This window comes from Egretta garzetta, unplaced genomic scaffold, assembly GCF_000687185.1.
Source record: "Egretta garzetta isolate BGI_Z169 unplaced genomic scaffold, ASM68718v1 scaffold69, whole genome shotgun sequence".
NCBI lineage: Eukaryota > Metazoa > Chordata > Aves > Pelecaniformes > Ardeidae > Egretta > Egretta garzetta.
The window spans coordinates 3,852,813-3,867,202 of record NW_009260790.1 but is presented as its reverse complement, the minus strand read 5'-3'; the positions used below and the strand labels follow the sequence as shown (position 1 = coordinate 3,867,202).

The 14,390-nt window shown below is 48.8% G+C and overlaps 1 protein-coding gene across 4 annotated transcripts in view; it reads left to right on the top strand.

Moving 5' to 3' along the window:
• Nucleotides 1-14,390, top strand: part of USP48 (ubiquitin specific peptidase 48) — a 30,102-nt gene that overhangs the window by 13,090 nt on the left and 2,622 nt on the right. For 3 of the 4 annotated variants that reach the window (XM_035901921.1, XM_035901920.1, XM_009646495.2), the window contains exons 11-23: nt 446-646; nt 2,083-2,197; nt 2,331-2,461; nt 3,845-3,916; nt 6,979-7,103; nt 7,264-7,386; nt 9,218-9,279; nt 9,802-9,912; nt 10,542-10,672; nt 10,901-11,007; nt 13,084-13,188; nt 13,638-13,793; nt 14,023-14,148. In XM_035901921.1, coding sequence (XP_035757814.1) covers nt 446-646; nt 2,083-2,197; nt 2,331-2,461; nt 3,845-3,916; nt 6,979-7,103; nt 7,264-7,386; nt 9,218-9,279; nt 9,802-9,912; nt 10,542-10,672; nt 10,901-11,007; nt 13,084-13,188; nt 13,638-13,793; nt 14,023-14,148 — 1,565 coding nt within the window. The remainder of the gene's footprint in view (nt 1-445; nt 647-2,082; nt 2,198-2,330; nt 2,462-3,844; nt 3,917-6,978; nt 7,104-7,263; nt 7,387-9,217; nt 9,280-9,801; nt 9,913-10,541; nt 10,673-10,900; nt 11,008-13,083; nt 13,189-13,637; nt 13,794-14,022; nt 14,149-14,390) is intronic. The other variant, XM_035901922.1, reaches the window with a different exon arrangement.

Genomic DNA, 14,390 nt, shown 5'->3' with positions numbered 1-14,390 from the left:
CGTATATAGACCATATATGTATAGTCATAATTTAAATATTATACCTGTCCCTTGGTGGATGATAGGAAAACCTTCCCCTTTCCTCAACTACTCTCCAATAAGCCCCTAAAGGTTTAGCGGTCGAAAGCACTCCCTTCCTGACTCGGAGCACTCTGCCATTTCCTATTGATTGCTTGGATTTGAAATGACCGCTTGTTCTTGCGTGTCTTAATTTCACGGAGCTCCTGTCTTCTAACTGCGATACGGAGATGAGAATGGGACGAGGGAAGCTGTCTCGAGTGCTTGAAAACTTGTACCGCAGAGGTTTAACGAACAGCGATAGCCTGTTAATTTTTAAAAGTACCGTTGAACATTGGGAGTAATTATAAAATACCATCTGCTGTGCTGTGGATTAGCTGACGCGTATGGGCTTGTTTCTCTTCGTGTTTTTTTTTCCCCCTCCCAGGTTCCCCGTACGATTTCATCTCTCTCGAATGGCTGCAGAAATGGCTGGATGAGTCTACCCCTCCAAAACCTATAGATAACACAGCCTGCCTCTGCTCACACGGCAAACTCCATCCCGACAAAATATCCATTATGAAGAGGATATCTGAGTACGTGGCTGACTTCTTCTACAGGCAATACGGAGGAGGGCCTCGGCTGAATGGTAAGGCGTCAGGCTAGAAAATGCCTTCCCCAAGTCATGTTCTCGTGTGCTGAACGTCTTTTAGAGCCTTGTTCTGGTCCCAGCCCCATTTTGAGCCATCCTTTATCATCATAACTTTCTGCACATGGCTTTTGTGCTGTGCTGTTAGTTCCAGGTAATTTTTTTTTAATATTGCTTAATTACATTAGCATTCCAACAAATACAGTTAGTCTGATTGCAGGGTCTCCTTCAGACCGGAGTTCTGCTCTGTCTAGGAAGTGTGGCGGAATTTCTGAGAAAGCAATGGAGCATCTAGGTTAGAAAACGTAGTACCTGGATGGTTTTATGAAGTTGATTCTAGAAAATAACAAAACTTGCACATGCAACCTTCTTGAAAATGATTTTTCCGTGCCTGCAGCACCTACAGCTCCTGCGTAGGCAGTGTTTCGTGGAGTGTGTGGATCTGTGCTGCCTCTTGCCAGCAGCCCGCGCTCCGGAGCAGCGCAGATGTGTGCAGGCCAGGAAAAATCATTCACTGTCTCTCACCTCTAGCCTGTCCCGCACTACCTCATCCGAGGGAAGCACGTACCTGTTAGCTTCTGTGCTTGTGTTGCACACATGGGTCATGTGTTTTGATTTTTGGGGTCAGCCCAGCCCCTACAGTCTTTGGGCATCCCTGAATCAAGCCCCAAGCTTAGTTTCTTTTATAAAGGAGCTCAATAACTCCCACTGAGACCAAATTAGCTCAGCTCCTGCTAGGACCTGCTAGCTTCCTGCTAGGGAAGTAACGCAACCAGCAGAAACTGCTGTGACGCAGGCAGCCTTTGTGGAAAAAAAAAAACCAAAACAACCAAAACAGGCCAACGTTTATTAGTCAACTGGAAGATTGCCCGCAGGTATTTTCATTGAGTACGGCTGGGAGGGATGGATCGGATGCGTTGTGTTCTCCTGATTTTGCTTCCCTGGGTGCCACCCTCTTGCTCCCAGGTGAAAATGCACGCCCAGCTTTAGGGTTTTTGCTCCTGTTGGTCCAGTGTAGCTTTGCAGGAGGGTTTTGTTTTTTTTTTTCTGGGTTTAGCTTGCAAAGTGCCACAACAGGGTGGTTGTTTTTTTTTTTCTTGCATATGCCTAAACTGTCCTGCCTTTTGACTCCGGTGTCTGTGCGTTGGTTTGACCTGGCTTGCAGCTGTAGTTGTAAACTGTTGATATCAGCAGCGGAGAGCTGTGACCAAGTGAAACGCATTGCACCTCATCTGAAGTGTTTTACGCTTATTTAAGCTTCAAACGCGGCCTGATCTGGCAGTAACCCCAGGGATCGCCTCATTTACATGTAAAATCTCCGGTCAGGAGTCAGGATAGTTGGTACATACGTGTCTGAGCGCGTTCAAACCAGCGAGAAGCTCAGCCATGTGTGCAATAAATTGTGTTTCTTCTTTTTCTTCCCCACCCTACCCCAGTCAAAGCACTTTGCAAGGACTGCGTGGTAGAAAGGTGTCGAATCCTGCGACTGAAAAACCAGTTAAATGAAGACTACAAAACCGTTACGAACTTGCTGAAGATAACAGTCAAGGGGTACGTAAGTCCTGACGCTTCCAAACATTGTCAGAAGTGCTTAAGTCACTTTTTCCTAAAGATTTTACTGTCTGGGCTCCAAAGGAGGATGGAGTTGTGATTTGCGTTGCCAACGCTGTTCTCCCCCCTGCAGGAACGACGGGTTTTGGGTTGGAAAGGCGTCCTTGCGGAGCTGGCGTCAGTTGGCTCTGGAGCAATTAAATGAGCAAGATGAAGACGCAGAGCACAGTAATGGAAAAATGAATGGGAATGCACAAAACAAAGGTAGTTCTGCTGCTGTAGAGACACCCCCCCCAGCTCTGACTGATACCTCCAAACAAAAGATGTTCCCGTAGCTGTTTTGCTTCCCTTGCATGATTAGGGAGGGGAGGATAATAAATCAAATAAAAAGCTCCTTCGTTTAAGGAGCTTTTTATTTGCTAAGCTTCAGAACTGCTGGGTGATCTTCATACCCAGAGAGGAAGATGAGGTAATAAGTAGTTTTACAAAGCCGTGTAAAATTACCGCCCCAGACACATGATCTTTTCATCCACTTTTATCTGAATGAGAGAGCATAGGGGAGGAAGAAAACATGAAAATTACCCTGGGGAAGGGATGAAGATGTTTATTGCTAAGGTCTGTGGATGTAATAGCGCAGCTGGTAAAGTAGCTCTGGCAAAACACAGCCTAGGACAAAAAAAAAATCATGAATTAAACTCTTCTGTGCCCGTATCGTGAGTCTGTGAGAATAGATGGGGTTTTTTTTTATTTGCCTTCTGCTCTTGAAACCTTTGGAAACTGGATATTTTGTTGAGCTGGGAACTGAGGGCAAAGCAGCTTGCTTGAATGAAAGGGGAGATGATCAGCTAATGGCATTGATCCTGGCAGAGGCTCGGAGAGCACCAGATACTGCAGCCCTCCTGATAGCATCTGTGAGCTGCCGCAGCCGGTGGAGCATTTGCTGTGGGAAGGGTACAGCTCTGCTGAGGTACCGCTCCCAAGTTGTTCCCTGGTGGTGGCTTCGGTTCCACCACAGGTTGCAACTCCCAGTAGTACACTGGAATTCCTCACAAGCCCAATGTGCTCGTTAGGCAGGTCATTAGCAACTCTTACTAACACGTTACTGTGTTTATGATGCTCCAGTTCAGCTGCCAGCGCGCTTCTGTCTGTGGTGCTACGGTTCTTAACTGTAATTTATACGTTAACGTGAGGCTTGTCAAACCCCTGGCAGGCTCCCCCTTAGTTTGTCAGGCAGCATCTGGTTTAGATCAGTACCCTCGAGGCAAAGAGTGCACTAATATTTTGCCAGGAAGGTTTCTGCTCCCTGCGCTCTTACCTAGGCTTGTGTTTAGGTTAAACTCCGTGATCTTTGGGAGCAGTGAACCCCTGTGGTGTTTTAGCTTTAACAAATGCATCCTTTGTAATCTCACAAAGGACGGGCTTGTGCTCCACACACTTCAAAGCACTCCTACGTGGCTTGTAGGCTGTAATCCCGCCTGCCCAGAGGCCAAGACATTTGAGAATAACAAATTTCCTTCCAAAGTTGCCCTTGGGGTAAGGGTTTTGCTGCAATTTGAAAGGCAACCCCGCTCCTTTCCCACAAAGATTTTTCCTTTCCTTGGGAGGGGAACTCTGTGCAATCTCTGTGTATTTTATTTTTTTAATTAGATGAATCAAATGAAGAGAAGAGAGAGGAGGAAGAGGAGTTAAATTTTAATGAAGACATCGTTTGCCCACATGGTAAGTCTCTGCGGGGGATGGAGCTGAATAAGTCTGTGTTGCCCACTGCCCGAGACATTAACCTTGCAGCCTTTGCTCCATCCAAGGCCAGCGCGAGTCGTTACCGAGGAAATGCGCTTAATTCTCATTTGCCTGGTGCTTCTTGAGGCTCCAGCTTTGACCTTTTATTCGCCAGCGCTAGCACGTTACAGCCCAACTTTTGTAAGGCGGCAAAGGGGGTGTGAGCGCAGAGATGCTTGGCTGCTGCAGGACACGCCGGGCTGTGGAAGTGAGCAGCAATGCCTCTCGCTAACAAAGCGAGGTGATGAAGCGGAGGGCAGCACCCAGGATCTGCAGCTGCTTGGAAGCACTGAAAGTATTAGGAGCAAAATGGGTGGTGTAAATCCCTTCATTCCCTCTGTTTATATGAGAACAGGAGCGCTTACCTAACAACTGTAGAAACCTGGGCTTATTTGCCAGTGCCTGGGCCCGCTTAGGATATTGATTTACCAACCTGCTGGGCTTTGGTGTCCGTTTACATAAGGTTTTGACCTGGTGTTAGTTGTTTTGCTAAGTGATGGCTCATTAGCTATAGCCTTGGTTACCCTGTTGTTTCAATCTCACTGGTTTTTTTTTTTTTGGTTTTTTTTTTTTTAGCTTGTATGTTGCTCCCAGACCTAACACTGTTCTAGTAAGCTCCTCATGTCTGTAGGCATCAATTTCCCTGCCGGGGGATGCTCGATCTTGTTCCAAGAAACGTGCCATAAATTAGCAACACACCTCCTGTCATCAAGGCTAATCAAGGATGTAGAGCAATGGCTTGGTAAAGCCTCATTTTAAAGCAGAGTGTTTAAGCACTTTGTCACGGCGTTAGCTTTTTTTTTCAGAGCCTTTAAGGCCATATTTCCCCTTGCCGCGAGGCTGCAGCTGTTAAATAAAAGCATGCAGCGTGGTGATGAAACATTTAATGTAGCCAGACGTGATAAAAATAGGCCAATAGGCCTTTGAAAGTATTACACTGGTAAATCGCGAGTTGATCTGTGACTTTGGGTCATATCAGACTAAATGATATTAAATACGGAGGCCGCTGGCAGGTCACATTTTGTCGTCTTGAGCTAACCTCCCATTACTCTTGGAAAACAACCTTTTCACCTTTAAAATTTCCCTCTGGAGTGTGTCAGGAAATCTGTAGTCTCGCTCCTACAGCCTTAATTTTGCCGTGAAGGAAGTTCCTGCCTTCGTGGTAGGCACTGGCAAAGGCAGCGCTTTATCTGTGAGGTCTGGCCGCCCTCCAGAAATGCCATCCGGGCGTTCCCTTTGCATCTTTGCTGCAATTTCTCGCTCTCCAGTAGCTGCCCGACCCCAGCGAATAATTTTTTCCAGATACCAAGTTAAGACTTCTTTGATGTCCATGCCTAAAACATGTCCCTGGATGGTGGGAGGGGGAAGCGGGGTCAGCAGCAGTTGGGATCAGCTTCTTCCAGATGGCAAAGCACTTGTGCCCCGCACACCCAGATCTAATTTTTTTTCCACCTCTTTTGCTCAACAGCGCATTAATCTGTTTTCATTAATCATGCGGTGTCAGGGCCCTTATTTGTACAAGCTTGGTTTCTTTCCTCATCCTCGCTGGCTCTGGAAAGCAGCCTGGTCCTGCCTCCTCATACGGTAAAGCGAGGCCGCTTGCTCGTGTTTGATGAAGAGCAAGTGGCCAAGTGCCGCATCGAAGCAGTCCAGCCCGACCTTTGTTTATCGGAGGAAAAGCAGGAGGGGAGCATTGCTATTTTTTCCCTTCGGGGCTGGCAGAAATCCAGGCTTGGCTGGAGCGAGAAAAGCCAATGGGTCCATGGGACTGAGGAGCTGCTTATCATGTTAAAGAGCTACCGGAGGGCGGAGAGGAGGAGGAGGGAGCCTTTTCTCCTTGTCTTCCTTCTGTAGCTCTTCAGTCTAGAGAAAAGCAGATAACCAGGTATCGTGCCCTTTGCTGGACACCGCTCAGCACTGTGACTTCGCAGTTGCTGTTTTGCTTCCCTTTTGCCGGTGAAATCCACATTGAGGCGCACATATTCCCATGCCACATCCAAATCCGGTTTGCATCTTGGTGTTGCAACAACTCTTCCTCTTTATTTCTCGTTGTGGCTGCGTGTAGCAGAGCCATGCCTTGACTTTCCAGCTGCTGTCTCATAGGGAGAGGCGGTTTTGTTTTCCCCTTGGCGATCATTGGGCCTGCAGGCGGGTGGCTGGTTGGATCCCCGAGCCCTTGCCTTCTCCAGTTTTTCCAAGCCTTGTTTGTCTGCCAGAGCACGTGTCGTCATGCATGCACAATGGTGTCCAAATGCGTGAGCATGACCTTTCTGCTGCTTCTGTCGCTAAAATGGCAAGCACTAGTACTTCATGCTAAACCCTTCTTGGGGGGTTTTTTGAGCTGCTTGAGCATCGGGATAAAAAAATACAGCAGGGAAGTTGCCTGGAGGATAGCTGGTAAACCTTGCTATGTGTCTTCACGCCCCAGCTATTCCCTAGAGCAGAGCTAGGGTGCAAAATCTGTCCTTTCCAGATTTTGAGGTGCTTGGATAGGGCATGTGAAGCTGTCTGCGAATATACACTGGTAGTTTTGTTTTCCAAGGGTGCAGAAAGCACCTGGCTCCTGTTTCACGGGGCAAGGGGTTAGCCTGCAGCTTGGTAAATGGAGTCACCGTAAAAATGGAGCTGTGGAGAGCCAAGATCAGAAGACTATAGCCCCATGCCCTCTTTGGCTTGTCCTTGCTTTTCCAAGCATCTCTTGACCTCTCCTTGTATTTGATCAGCTGCTTGGGTTCATGAGCTTTGAAATCTAAAGGACGTTTTTATGAATTAAAATTGTACTATTTTTTTTTTTCCTGTCTAAACAGGGAAATGATAAAGAAGTCGAAGGTGACTTTGTGTATGGGTTGTGCTCTTTTTTTGCTGACACGGTGTTGGCTGATAAGCGCGTGAATGTCTTCCCCCACGTTTATACCCTGTAATCTCTTAAATCTCGTTAGGGCTTGCAAAATACCGCTCAGCGCATCAAGAGCAAAGCCTTTCTCTTGGCTCTCTCTCTGCAGGTGACCTGTGCATATCCGAAAACGAACGGAGAGTGGTTTCGAAGGAAGCCTGGGAGAAACTCAAGCAATATTTTCCAAAGGCCCCTGAATTCCCAAATAACAAGGAGTGCTGTTCCCAGTGCAAGGTATTTGCCAGATAACATTACCCTTGTGTTGACTGTAAATTCGTGGTCATATTTCTGGGTTTCTTTTTAGTACAATCCAGTGCAGCGGAGGAAAGTAATGTCACCTTTTATCAGCAGCTAGGAACTGAAGTTGTGGTCTATGATTAACTGTTTCCTGCAGATTTTGGAACGTGAAGGGGAGGAAAACGAAGCTCTACATAAGATGATGGCCAGCGAGCAGAAGACTTCTCTCCAGAACCTGTTTCATGATAAATGCAGACCTTGCCTAGGCAGCTGGCCTCAGGTACAGGAAGGAGTGCGAGGAGGGGAACGTAGTGGGGTTTGGGGCGAGGTTTTTATTAGCTCTTATCCCTCCGCTAAGAAAACTTATTTCACCTGTGAGAGAGATGCTTGCCTGATAATCGTCCACTCAGTCCGAGCGAGGCTGTGCCTGAGCTGGGAAGCCTGCGCCAGCAGAGCTTACATGTGTGTTGTGCCGAGGTGTGATTTCCCCTGATTAGCTGTGCTGGCGCAAAGCCCTGCTAAAGATACACGAGAATGGCTCGTGTGCCAACATAGCTGTGGCTGGCCCACAGTCAGCTAGATAAGCAGCGACAATATTGCTGCTGTGGTTTACACCCGCCCCTAGAAGGATCGAAATGATGCGGCCGTGCCGGTGGAGGCGGCTTTCCACCGCCCTCCATCTGCTTTCCCATGCAGGCCAGGCTTTTGCTGCTGGTCAGACATAATTTGTGTGTGCTCTGGCATCCTCCTGCATCCCAAGAACTTGGGGGGAGCTTCCCTAAATGCTGAAACCTCGCAAATAGGAATGGCGGTTGTGCAAGACCTCTTGTACCAGTTTCTCCCCGGTACAAGCGTGCAGCTCTCCAGGACTTTCTTGGGGCTTTGAGGCAGCTGAAAAGAAATGGCACAAGCTGCTGGCTCCACGCCTTCGCTCCTGGATGTCTCGCAGCGCTGATTAATGATTGACTCTTAGATCCTGCCAAGCTGCTTTGGCAGGTATCTGCCTCGGTCACTCTGGCATGTGAGGGCAGCCTGCCGCTCTCGGGTGCCTTCTCCAGCCCTGAATAAGTACTCAGGTCAATGCAGATCCACGTCTTGGAACTGGGGAGCCCCAAAAGGGGTTTAACACCAGTTGTGTTTAAAGGTAGTATCTGGCTGAGTCCGCTTTTGTAGCTGGAGCAGGTGATGGAAAGCCAGAGCCCATCACCATGGGTCAGCTCAAAATACGAGGGTCTCTCCAGGCAGCGAGGCTACGTCCTCCACTCTCTTTGAATTTCCCAAGGGAGCATGACAAAAAGGAGCTGAGGATCTCTCCCTCCAGCTTTGTGAGTTTTCCTGATCCGAAACAGTTGAGGTTTGGGGGAGAAAATAGGCGGAGTGGTTTCATCTAGAGGAGATGGAGGGAGATTTTTTTTTACCATACATATATTCCTCAGGTGTGCAGAATTTTCCTGCAGAAAGATGGAGTGAGCCCTGAAATCTGCGTTAGGGTGGTGAGGATAGGTGAGCAGCAGAAATGATTTTGTCACACAGCTCTTAGGTTTGAGGTGGTTTCTTGTCCAGGAGCAGACTTATTGAATGGCAGATCAGTTGGGGCAGGAAAACAGTGCTTTTATCCTAAAACCGCTGCCTGGTGAGGGTGCAGGGCTGTGGTTTTGAATCCGAGCTGCTGCCAAAAGGAGAAATTTGTGGATTTTGATGGGTGAAGCCAATGAGGCAGCTTGGGGTCCTCTCACCCCGCATCCTTGGGGGTGCAGAGATGCATCTGCTTTAGACCCCGAGCACCCAGCGAGGGAGAACACTGTGCTGGGGAGTCTTAGCTGCTCCAGGGGAAATGACCGTTTCCTGCTGTGAATTAAAGGTAATTGCATCTAAAAGCTAAATTAACTTTGTAATAAACACGAGATTAGTGATGCAAGTGCTTAGTGCTTGCTCCCAGATTATTTTACTTGGCTTTCCCAGCACGCTTGGATGGAGTTGTCATGGTAAAAACACCGAGGTCTCGAAGAGAATAAGCGCTGCAGAAAAAGCTGAACAGTCATCGCTTCCCTATTGTTATATTAATTAAAAAAGATCTTTTTCTCCCCCCCCCCACCCCTTTTCACCTCCAGGAGACAGATGAGCTGTATATTGTTTCACAGTTCTTTGTAGAAGAATGGAGGAAATTTGTCAGGTAACTTGGCTTGAGGGTTTTGGTGCTTTTTATTCCTTTGGGGGGGGCTGTAGGGAACGATTAGACTTTTGAATCCCGGTGCCGTGTGTAGTTCCCCGCTGATTGCCTTTGTGGAAACAAGGAAGCTGATTTTTGCAGGGCTCATATCGCTCGTAATACGTTGTAAGAAACTGAATTTTCCTTGTTTACTGTGTCTTAACCAGATGGTCGGATTAGATAGTGGTAACCTGCTTAGTTTTTTCATCTGTCTGGAGCTGTATCCTCTAGGCAAAGGTCACCGCTCAATCCTGTTTCCCCTGGCTGCTGGTGGTGGGAGATGGAAATCTCCGCTAGATAGGAGAGTAATTCTGCCACACGCAGGAACACAGATCTGATTTCCTCGTCAGCAGTAGTTTAATGTTCCCTCTTGGAATGCCTTCTGTAAATAGTCACCTGTGATTTCTTCTTGGCTGCCTGCAGAGTTGTGGTTTCAGTGAAACAACCTGACCAAGCTTTGCAAACTGCTTTCCTTTGCCCCCACAGGAGGCCGACGCGATGCAGCCCCGTGTCCTCAGTAGGAAACAGTGCTCTTCTCTGCCCCCACGGGGGCCTCATGTTCACCTACGCTTCCATGACCAAAGAAGACTCCAAACTGTGAGTTTCTTCTCTTCACACGTCTGCCCCTGCCAGGTGCCTTTGGCTCTCGTGAGCCTCAGAGAATCTCCCCGGAGGCTTGCTGAGCTGCAGCAACACAAGGAGCAAACGCTTTCCCTTGAACAAAATTAACAGTTGCTTTTTCAAGCCCACCTTAGCCTTCACGCAAGGCAAGACCTAAATTGTCAAAGGATGCTGGGTCAGGGAAAAAAGAAAGCGAGCTTACTTCAGCTTGGCTAGTTCCTAACAATAAAGCACCCTGAATTTGACTGGGGCATAGAAACATCTGACTTCCTTATTATTTGCTTTCTGTGAGACTTGCCCCTGGAGCGCTGGACATTCATGCTCCATAGCATTGCTTCTGCAACTAAAAGCAGCAGATCTTCCACTCCTTTCCTCCTCCGTCCTCCCTCCGGCATGGCTGGAGCATAACAGCGTCACTAATAACACGCTACTGTTTCCCTGTTAGCTTGGGCGTTCGGGCCCTCCCGCACAGCTGGAGTTACTGACTGATTTCGCAGCTTTTCTTTTTATTAACAGACTTAAAAAAAAAAAAAGGGGGAGGCTGTTCGGGAGCTGGGGGCTTGGCTTTTCCTTGTCACAAAGCACGTTCTTGTTCCTTTGCACAGTATAGCTCTAATATGGCCCAGCGAGTGGGAGAGGATTCAAAAACTCTTCGTTGTGGATCACGTCATCAAAATCACCCGAACGCAAGCTGCCGGGGCAGACCCTGAGAGTGCACTTTACACCTCTGAGCCCCGTGAGTGAATCTTTTGCTGCTGCCTTGCTCTTACTCTTTTGTAAATTGATGCCAACTCCCTGGGAAATGGCTCTTTCGGGTAAAGGGTTGGATCTGAGGGGATAGAGAAGGAGCTTGGCAGATGCTCCTGGTTATGTGAGCCGCTCCAGGTTCCTGGAGAGTGGCATTGGGCAGGTGTCTCCAGGGAGCTGAAGGAATTAAATGCATTTTTCCTTTGTGCCTCCCCAGAACTCTGTCCAGAGTGCAGAGAGGGGCTGTTGTGCCAACAGCAGCGGGACTTGCGTGAGTACACCCAAGCAACCATCTACATCCATAAAGTGGTGGATAATAAAAAGGTACGGGCTCTCTCCCATGGTCCTTGCTCATCCTGGCTCTGTTTCATGTAACAGAAACTGCACTGAGTACCCAAATGAGGATCCGAACATGGCGGTGAGGTGGCTATCACAGCCCGCCACGTCCCCGCAGGGTTGGGACCTGCTGGTGAAGGTGCTGGGTGGCCGGTGGTGGTGGTGGGCAGGGCTGCTCTCTGCAGGCAAAAACCACCCAGCTCCACAGCTTGTGGAAGCTGTCACTTTGGCAAAAATAGCAAATGGGAAAATTCTGGCTGTAGCTGCTCTGAAAATTTGGTCTCCTCGAGGCTTCCTTTTGCCAAACTGAATCCTTTGCGTTACTGGGTATCTCAAGGATGTTCCCAGTTTTGATTATTTTAGGCAATGTTGTAACAGTTTCTGCCTTCATGATCGTGTTACCAGGCTCTACCTGTTCTCCTCCCCCTCCAATATTTGTCATTTCCTTTCTTGGTTGCTCGAGTCATGTGGATTCCTAGATGGGAATAAGCTCCTCAATCTCCCTGCTGACAAAAGAACAGTGAACTTAGGGATGTTTCTCACGCTCCCCAGTGAAGCTGTGAATTATGTCTCTGCTCTACCGCTGTCTTAAGGGATCAGTATCAGGTCTAGAATTGGCTTTACAGGCACCCGAAAGCTGGTTACAGCAAGTCCCTCCTCCTTAGGGCTTCTTTTATGCTTTAAGGGGGAAACCAAGGCTCATGGGCAAGCTCAGATAAAGATGTTCCCCACACCTTGGCAGCGTGGGGTTTGGGTTTTGGGGTGGTTTGGGTTTTTTCGCTTCTCATTGATTTCCACCTCCCTGCCAATCTAAGGGAGGAGCTGGAGCCCGGAGAACTGCAGAGCACCAGAGATGCAGAGCGTGCAGCCTTGTCTCAAGCCGTCGGCTGCAGGTTTTCAGCCTGACTGGAGGCTGAATCCTGAGGCTGTATCTTGGCTCTGGTGCAGAGGAGGGTTGGGTTTTGGGTTGGTTTTGTTGGGTTATTTTTCTGGTGCTGGACAGGAACCGTGCTCGCACGTGGGGCTGGCAACAAACAAGCAGCTATTCTTTGCCGAGCAGCTGGAGCTGGAGAGAGGGGGCGAGAGCTTGCCTGCGAGATCCCTCGTTAGCAGGGCAGCCTCGGTGAGATGTGAAGCAGTGGTAATGCCTGCCGGCAGCACTGCCAGCGAGGGTTGCAGACGGCAGCACTCGAAGCCACTGCTTCCTTCCCTGCCGGTTTTGATTTGCAAAGCTGGGGAGTGTTTCCCATCCCCTCGCCTCTGCTCTTCCCCCCCCCCCTCTGCAGCCTTCTTTGGCTGACGCTGCAAGAGGGAAGCCACGGCCGTATAAGATCAGCATAGGGCAGCACTGCTGGAATCCGGAGGGCTCTGGGGAGGCTGCGGTTGGTGCTGGATGTTTGGGAGCTGGGATTGCATCGTTAATTGCAAATACATTGACAGAGAAGTGAGCTGTCGGGCATCCAGGATGGAGAGTGCGCCAGTCTCCTGGGCTCCTGCAAGCTCCATCTCCAGCTGGAGCATGGATGTGAATTCACGTCCAGCAGACCCATGCCTCCTGCAGTGACTTACACAGAACTGAACTTCCTTTTTATTTATACGCTTGTGTAAATTATTTAGGTTTCATTTACTTACAACCTCCAGACCCATAAATAATGGTGCCGAGTGCCTCTGTTGGTCTGCTGCAGGGATGGATAAGTGTCTAATTTACAGATAATATTACTTTCTCTGTGTTAGGGCTTTCATAATACACTTAGATGAACCAGAGAAGCAGCCAGCTAATGGGAAAGAAATCAGTCCAGGCCCCTAGAGACTTTCCCTTTGCCTGGAGAGGAGGGTAGGTCCTGAGCTGCAGGAAGCACCTGCAGCTCAGCAGAGGAGCTTGTTCTCCCAAGTAGAATCCCCCCACAGTTCAATGCAGCTGGGGAGGGGTAGAGAAGATTTTGCAGAGCACGCAGAGCAGATCCCTGGGTTATTCCTGCTCTGCTTTGGTTTGTTGGATCAAGGTGACGCCCTGGAGGTCTCTGCTCTCGGATTAGTTACGGAGAATGGTTTTTGTAACTTCAGGTAATGAAGGACGCTGCTCCAGAGCTGAACGTGAGCAGCTCAGAAGCTGAAGAGGACAGGGAGGAAAGCAAGCCAGAGGGGGAGCAAGACCCAGATTTTAACCAGGTAGAGATCAAAAATCCCGCCAGGTTCCTTGGTGTTTGCATCATCCTCTTGAGTCAGCATGGTGGGGTACCCGCCCTCCTCTGTTTACCGCTAGCAGGCGAAAACAAGAGCGTCCTAAAATTGTCACTTTCATGGTCGTACCACACCATCACTCGTTTGGAGAGATCAAACAGTGATGGTGATGCGTGCGCATGGCCGGTCATCCGCCCCGCGTTGGCCTTGGGAGCAGGAACTGAGGTTTTGAGGCAAATCCTTTGCTCCTCTTGATAACTTGCATGCGGCGGTTTGCTTCCGAAGGGGCTTTTCAATGCTTCGTGCCTTCCCTCGCATGACTGACTTGCCCGAAGTGCAGCCTGGGGTACGGGGAGGTTGGCTCTTCCACCCATCCCAAATTTGGGCTCCTGATTTTTTTTTTTTTTTTTTTTTTTTTTTTTGCCTCTTGTTTCTAGACCAATGGAGGTGCGAAGCGCCAGAAGATCTCGCACCAGAGCTACATTGCTTACCAAAAACAAGGCATCAGGCGAAGCACCCGACACCGGAAAGTCAGAGGGGAGAAAGCGCTGCTTGTTTCTGCTAATCAGACACTGAAAGAGCTGAAAATACAGGTGAGGTTGTTTTCCTCCGAGGCATCAAGTCATCTCGAGTAAGAAAACAAAATTCACAGCGCATGGCTGGGAGGGGAAAGGGGGAAAAGAGCATAAAGCCCCACGTGGTGTCAAAAAGCGCAGGTTGCTATTGTACACGTGGTATTTTTGTGTAGCTCTGCGGTATGGTTTGGTGGGTTTTTTTCCCTCCCTCCGCACAAAAACAGCATGTCTCATTGTGTTGGCACAGATCATGCATGCATTTTCAGTTGCTCCCTTCGACCAGAATTTGTCCATCGATGGGAAGATACTGAGCGACGACACCGCAACGCTCGGCAGCCTGGGTGTCATCCCCGAGTCCGTCATTTTATTAAAGGTAATGCGTGCCTGTGGCCGCTAAAATAAAGGCAAATAAAGCAGAGCATCGACCTGAACGTTTTGCCCAACCAAAGAGGAACCCATCACAGTGGGTGTGAAACCTCTGTGTGCTACGTATGCCTGCCCATGGCTGCTCAGCAGCCTAGTTTAACGAGTTCCTCCCCGAGTTCCTGCTTGGAGGAGGAAAACCCCCTTTTTTTTTTTTTTTTTTTTTTTTTTTTAGGGCTTTTTCCACCTGGT